An 8,119-nucleotide genomic window follows, 5' to 3' on the forward strand; every position below is an offset into this window, starting at 1 on the left:
ACATTTAAAAACCCCAGAACACACTTTTCCATAACCAATTATAAGCATACTTCCCTGCAATTCCTTGAGAGATAGCCCGAGGTTTAAATACTTCGGTTATCAATTTTACTAGGAGTTTGTTACTTGTGACAACCAAACTTTTGTATGAAAGGATTTTAGTGGGTTTAGAAGCTATACTTGCAACGATAACTTATTTGTGAATTCTAGACCACACAAAAATCCATTCATTACCAGACCCTGCCGAGCCTCCATGACATTCTTCCCTTTTTATGTCCCTTTCGCCAAACCCAAATCATAGCCATCCACCCTTACTCCACTATCGTCATGGACCCTGCTCCCTCACCTCTACCATCAGCTAAACCAGCATCTTCGAAAATCCTAGAGCCGTCTTCCCCTCCCCTCTCTCCCCTGCTTTCCCCACTCATTTTTATCAATGTGTTTATTGCAATTAACTTTTTTAATTTATGTAAAAAAAAGTGAACGAAGACTAATTTTTGGATAATGACACCCTATAAATCCTTTATTTTAGCAAACTTAAATATAAAAATGATGGTGCTATTCTTATTCTTATTGTTAATATAAAGTTCACCATACACTACATACATAAACGTGAAAAGTCTGACATTTAAACTTTATGCTCTATATGTCATACTTTTTTTTCTATAATCTTTTCCTTCTTCCTCTTCTTCTAACATAACAATTTTCTTTCCAATATTACTTTCATTGGAGAGGCCTTAAAAAGCAGAAGTGACGCTTTTCATACCCATTTTAATGTCTTCAATCACTTGTAATTTGTTAGTTCGAAGATGATTTAATGTTTTTATCATAAAATTTTAAAAATAGCGAATCATGAAGTCAGGAGTTAAAAATCCTTGTATGGTAATTTTCTTGTATATAACATTCACCAAATCTAGTGATGCTCTCTTTCTTATATCAGTATACTCCGATATTGCTCCACAAACAGCCACTCTACCAAATGTGTTCATATTATCAATCACTGCTTCTAACATTTTACCCCTAGTATTGTCAAAATATATGTCAATTCCCTCAGAAAAATACCTAGAATGAAATAAGAACAAAACTACTTATGATACATTTTTTATTGAAAAAAGAATTTAAATTTATGTTATTTTTTTAATCATAAAATAATACAAAAAATTTTTTATTTAGAAATTAAAAAGATATTTAAAAAATTATAAGTAGTTAAAACTTTTAATTATTTTTATATTTTTGACATTTTATCTTGTAAAACCGGTCAAATCGTAATTAATTAAATAATAAATTAAATAGGAGCAAATATGGTTAGAAAATTTAGCAATCAAAATTTGATAATTTAAATATGATATTTGGACTCAGTGAATTTTTCTAAGTCGGAAACATAGTTTTCTACGTAAAAATGCGCACTGAAAATTTGATCGGTAATACCGGCTGAGATCTATTCGGTACTGCAGCTGAATAAATTAATTATAAGTGAATAAGGTTAAGAAATGAGAAATTATAATTTTGGGAAGTTAGAAATATTTAAAATACGATTTAAAACTCTAATCTTAAAAGTTTTGGCCCAAAGTTGGGCCAACGGACTATAACAAGTAAACCAGGACCAAGTGGACCCAAGATCCAACATATATAAATATTAGTTGTGAGCATTTCAAATCCTAAAAGAAGGGGTGTGGGGCACAGCTACGGAGAAGAGAGAAAGAAAAGAGAAAATCCTAACTCCATCAAACTTCAAATCACAATAACTTTTGATCTGGAACTCTGATTGACGAGCCGTTTGTGATTACACGTCACTCTTCTCATCCTCTACAATTCTATCTAAATTTTATGGTGGGTATTTTACTGTCCTCTACCCAATTTTTGTTTTTCTTTTTAAATTTGAATTTAGTTTGGGTTTTGAGGAATTCTTGTGATCTTTGTTATTTAGGAGTGCTCTAATATGAGTCATTGGTAATATTCATCATAAAGTACAGTGGGTTAAGGTAAGAAACCTTTCAACCCTTGTGATTTATTATTTTCATGAATCCTAGGTTAATGTATATATGTGAAATTGGTTATGTTAGTGTATTTGGTGATTTTGGTACACAATAGAAAGATTCAATTGGCTTGTGGAACTTTGGTGTGGAAGTTTAAGCTTGTGGGCCTTGGAGAAGAGAATTCAACTTTGGGTGTGAACCACCGTCATTAAGGAGTACCGTGTGGTGTGATGAGAATTCCTAGGCTAGATGCCCCTAAGATTAAGTTTGAATTGTGTAAATAGTTGGTACTAATATGTATAGTTGATATGTAACGTAAATTAATAATTGGGTTGATAATTGTGTGAATTTGTATGTTTGGTGTGTAGAGAAATTGATGAATTGGATAATGAATATTGGTTTATGGAATATGCATTTAAATTGTGAATTTGGGTCGGAGGCCGTGAATCTTGGGCCGAAGGCCAGAAAGAGGTAAGGAAGGTAAGTGATGTGTCTATTGTGTGATGTCATATGAGATTGAATGGAATTGTGATTGTTATTTGGCTACAATGGATTGTATGGATTATGTGATTATTAGTTTTGAAGGAAGAATTGATGTCTTTGTTGATAACGCATGTGAGATGTATATGATGATATGGATTTATATGTATTGGGGGTTGATGAAATTGGTATTGTTGGAGCTTGAGATGTGGAATGAAGTATATGATATGGTATTTTGTTTGCAATTGAGTTATTTGATTGAGATTGGTCAAAATGGTGGATTGGTGGATTGTGAATTTAATGAGAATGTTAAAAATATGAGTTGAGGAGGCTTGAGGTTGATTTTGGTAAGTTTTAAAAAGGTTTGAAATTGGTTTGTGATGAAAATTTAGTTTTTGTTGGTTTTTATGAAAGTTGTGATTTCGGTCTACTTTGACAGAGCATAAGTTGGTCTCCAGATCCCCGATTTGTATCAAACTTATTTAGAAATAAAATTGGATCCGAGATGTTTATGCTGTTCAAAGAACGGGTGGAAAATGATTTGAAACGAAAAAGTTATGCCCGTCGGAAGTTTGGGGTTTGGAAATGTTATCCTACAGCTTTTTAAACTTAGTAAAATTTTTGGTAAAACGTACTTCGATGCGCATGCATGGCCAACGCGCACGCGTCACTCACGATTTTTATCTTCTCATGCGTGCGCTTGGCCGATGCGTATGCGTCGCTGTATTGATTCAGGTGCGTGGTATAAATTCCAGAGAGTTGCGATGGTAGCGTGCTGGCTTTGTGTGAGGAGCACAAAACGCATCCATGCATACGTGTGGCTGACGTGCACACGTCACCCTGCCTCTCTACTTTCCATGTGTGTGCATGGGCGACGTTTACGCGTCACCCACTTTTTTCCGCTTCCCATGCGTGCGCGTGGGCGACGCGCACGCGTGACCTCGTTTTCAGCAAAAATTGATTCTTGAGTTTTTAAAACCGAATTTCAGACTTCTAAGCCTCCATTTTCATCCTTTAAGTCCTAAATTTTTATAGTATGCCTAGTAATGAGAAGAAGCTAGGAAATGTGATAACTTGTTGATGAAGAAAGACTTGGAGTAGTGAATTGTGATTGAGGAAGTGCAGAAATGATAGTTTGAAAATGAATGTGACGTGTGACCCCGGGTAGTAGGCAGTGGCATTGTCCACTTGCTCTGGGTATGAAATGGAAAAGGAGAATTATGATAAATGAGTTTAATTATGGAGTTTTGAATGAATGTATGCCTATGATACTTGGGTAGTAGCAAGGGTTGTGGTTCGTCCCGCTTGCTCCGGGACATTGTTTGAGAATTGGTAATAATGAAGAGTGATTATGAATGAATGTGGTAAATGAATAATGATGAAAAATGTTGAATGTGAGTATGCTTGTGTTTTCTCTCTGGTTGTAATGGTGACACGGAACATATACCCTCTAATGGTGACAGGACACATATACCTTCTAATGGTGATGGGGCACATATTTCCTCTAATGATATTAATGCGCAACAGAGAGACTGTGCCCGGGTTGGCTACCGGACACGTCGGGTTGGCTTGATAACCAACAGATGATATCATCAGCCATAGGGCAGTAATACATCATTTTCATATGTTTGAATTATTTGGGTTTGCTTATTTGTTTGGGATTACTATATCATATATGCTATGTTACTTGATTATGTGCTACTTGTACCTCATTGTGTATTACTTGCCTGTATTACTTGTATTTATACAACTGAGAGGTCCCTCATGCTGGTGTCGGTTGACGCTGAGGGCTGTTCTTGATAAGATGAGTTGATGATGTGATTGAATAATGATGACGATTATTAAATGAGGTAATTGAGCTCCCTAGGTAGACGCAGTAAAGTGATTTCACTTGCTCCAGGTAGAGAATGAGATCATTTGAGCTCCCTGGGTAGACGTAGTGAAGTGATTTCACTTGCTCCAGGTGAGGATATGAGGTAATGATATAGAATTGGTGAGACAGAATAGCTGGGATGGTTTCGTTTATGATTCTGATTATGAATTGTCGAAGAATTAGAAAGTTGGGAAGCATGAGGATCATGAATCAGATTTAGCATTCCCTTATGACAGTTGCCTATTCATGGATTAGCGAGAACATAGGATGAATATTTGGTGAAAGGAAGTTTAGGATGTTTAGTGAGTTTTTATTATAATGCATTGTATTTATTTGGCACTTTTACTGTACTGGGAAGCCATGGGTTGGGGGTTCTCATTTCATATATATCTCTTGTTTTTCAGATACAGGTCCAGGTGCTCAAAAGTGAGCTGTGGTTCATCTGAGAGACGGCAAAGATCTTTATATTTCGCTTAGAATCTCTCCACCTTTATTTTGAAAAGCCTACATTATGTATTGAACTCTTTTGAACTTGCCTATAGAGGTTTTTATCTTTCTTTTGAGAGAGATTAGGACATACTATTATCAACTATTATTATATTACACCCTAGCCAGCCTAAACTTTGCGGGTCGCGGCTAGTGGCTATTTACTTATGTTATATGTCTATATACTGTCCTTCTCTTATTCTTCTTAATGCCTTTATTTGTATATTGCTTTTGACATCATGCTTTATCTTTTAGTTGTTGATGCGTGAGTGATACAACTTCACAATTGTATTTTTACTCTTTTCAGGCTTCTCGATTAATACTCCTTTCACTTTTACTTATAATTATGTATTAAAAATCCCCTTGAGAGTCGCACCACCTTATTATCATTGACTTATGACTCGAGCATAAGAATTTGAATATTAGGGTGTTACACATCCCATTTGATTAGGAGTGTATTTGGTGTAATTTAACATTTATACGCTATATATATTGATAATAAAAACGTAAAATAAATATTAATTTATAAATAATTTTGACCAAATTTGCAATTTCTTGAATTTATATTAGGGTAAAGTACTAAATTGGTCCCTCTACGTTTGGGCGTATTTCTGTTTTGATCTTTAAGCTTTAAAGTGTCCGTTTTGATTTCAAAAAAGTTTCATTTAACTTCAATGTAGTCCCACCGTGAGGTCAAAGTTTAATAATTAATGGAGTGTCTTACATAACAATAGTATAAGAACAAGATCGATAATTTAGAGAACAAGTACAAGCTCCTCAAGCACAAAATCAACCGTGGATGCATTAATACATTTATTTATTATTTTTCTTACCATTTAAATGAAATATTTTTTTATAGAATTAAAGAGAATGATAAATAAATATATTGATGCATCCACGGTTGATTTTGTACCTCTAGAACTTGTACTTGATCTTCATATTATCGATCTTGTTCTTGCACTGCTGTTATGTAGAACATTCCGTTAATTATTTAACTTTGACCTCATTGTGGGACTACATTGAAGCTAAATGAAACTTTTTTGGATTCAAATAGAATACTTTAAACCTTAAAGACCAAAATAAGATTACGCCCAAACGTAAGAGACCAATTTAATGCTTTACCTTTTATATTATTTGACAGCTCATATTGATTTATATATGTACTACTGTTATATATATCAGAATTAAGCTCATAAAAAAATATTTAAAATTATTTTATGAATAAGAAATTAGTATTTTAATTAAAAATATTAATCATTCGTATTTTAAATAAATAAGATGTAAAATTAAATTAATATTAAAAATTAGTGAATAATTATAATCAACTAATATTTTATTTTAATCAAAGATATAAGAAACCCTGAATTAGTAAAATGTGGGTGAAATATAAGTTTTTTAAAGCTAATGAAATCACTACACTACAGCCGGAACTTTGTAGCGATTATATTTTGATTTTGTGACAGTTTTAAACCACCTGTAAATTATCCTATAGTAAATAAAGAAGCATCACGGCTTAATACTTCGATTAAACTAAGTACATTTCATACCTTCTAAGAGTAGAACTTAGATCTGTTTCTTCTTTGTAATTGAATGCATCATCGAATCGTAACTTATCTTTAAAAAATGCCACCTACATAAAATTACACAAGGGTTACGCTTTGTTAACGATATACGTACTCAATGCAAGTTGGATACCAAAGTATTAATAAGTGTTGACCTTGTTTTGACTTCCAACACAACCAACAGCATAGCAATCAAAAAGCTTGGCATATTGCCAAACCAAACTTCCAATACTTCCACAAGCTACTGACACAAAAACCTTTTCTTCCCCTTTTGGGTTTGCACAATTCAAAAAATTCCACATAAACTGTCATTCCCAAGCCCCAAGAAAATTCAAGATTTTATAATTTGCACTGATTTCCAAACATAAGCGGCATATATTGATGCAGAGCAAAAAGAGAGATTAACTAGTAAAAGATGTGTTAGCATAGTTGGAGAGGTGGAGACAAAACAACAATGCTACATACAAATATTATTATTTTAAATTAGTATTTAATCAGTAATAATTTATATTTATATTTATATTTATAAAAATATATATAAAAAAACATATAATTTATATCTATAGTTATTAAAGTTTGCACATAAATTAATACAATTTATACACATATTTATTAAAATTTGTAGAATTTATTTATTAAAAATAATTTAATATTTATATTAATTAAATACTAGTTAAAAATTATATGATTGAATTTTGATATGTTCTAAAAATGTTGTTTTTATTTAAAATATGTCTAAATAAATAAGTCACATTCTTTAATAAAACATCTTCATAAAAAGATGTTTTTGCCATCTTTATTTAAGTAGTTGTCTTAAATTTATTGATGCGTTTATTGTAATTAACTTTTTCAATTTATGTAAAAAAAATGTGAACGAAAACTAATTTTATTGGATAACGACATCATATCAATTCTTTATTTTAGCAAGCTTGAACATAATAGCAACAACGTTATTTTTATTCTTATTGTTAATATAAAGTTCACCATACACTACATACATACATAAACTAAAAAGTTTGATATTTAAACCTTCTACTATATATTTCATACTCTGTTTTCTATAATCCCTTCATTCTTCCTCTTCTACTAACTTAACAATTTTCTTTCCAATATTGCTTCCATTGAAGAGGCCTACAAAAGCAGAAGGGATGCTTTTTATACCCAATGAGATGTCTTCAGTCACTTGTAATTCGCCAGTTCGAAGATAATTTGATGTTTTTATCATAAAATTTTGAAAATGGTGAATCATGAGGTCAGGAGTTAAAAACCCTTGTATGGTGATTCTCTTATATATAACATTAACTAAATCTAGTGATGCTCTCTTTCTTATATCAATATACTCCGATGTTGCTCCACAAACAGCCACTCTACCAAATGTGTTCATATTACCAATCACTGCTTCCAGCATCTTGCCTCCAACATTGTCGAAATATATGTCAATTCCCTCAGGAAAATACCTAGAATAAAATAAGAGCAAAACTACTTACGATACATTCTTTACTAAAAAAAGAATTTAAATTTATGTGTTATTTTTTTAAAACATAAAATAATACAAAACTTTTTTATTTAAAAATTAGGAGAATAATTAAAAATTATAAATTAAAACTTCTAATTACTTTATATTTTTGACATTTTATCTCATTTTTTTGTTGTCTACAATATTTTTTAAATTGATAAGTCAAACATTAATTTACCAAAAATCTGAGCTCTATTTTTATTTGAATAAGAGTGTGTGTTTAGTGTAA

At 31.9% G+C, this 8,119-nt stretch overlaps 1 protein-coding gene and 1 pseudogene across 1 annotated transcript in view; both read right to left on the minus strand.

Moving 5' to 3' along the window:
- Positions 1-632: 632 nt before the first annotated feature.
- On the minus strand, positions 633-6,686 carry LOC107465156 (NADPH-dependent oxidoreductase 2-alkenal reductase-like; annotated as a pseudogene).
- Positions 6,687-7,301: 615 nt separating this feature from the next.
- Positions 7,302-8,119, minus strand: part of LOC107465161 (2-alkenal reductase (NADP(+)-dependent)-like) — a 24,750-nt gene continuing 23,932 nt past the window's right edge. Inside the window, exon 5 of the mRNA XM_021130886.2 lies at positions 7,302-7,831. Within this exon, the coding sequence (XP_020986545.2) occupies positions 7,444-7,831 (388 nt within the window). The 3' untranslated portion in view covers positions 7,302-7,443. The remainder of the gene's footprint in view (positions 7,832-8,119) is intronic.

The sequence above is a fragment of the Arachis duranensis genome, chromosome 9 (assembly GCF_000817695.3).
Source record: "Arachis duranensis cultivar V14167 chromosome 9, aradu.V14167.gnm2.J7QH, whole genome shotgun sequence".
NCBI classification, from domain to species: Eukaryota; Viridiplantae; Streptophyta; class Magnoliopsida; order Fabales; family Fabaceae; genus Arachis; species Arachis duranensis.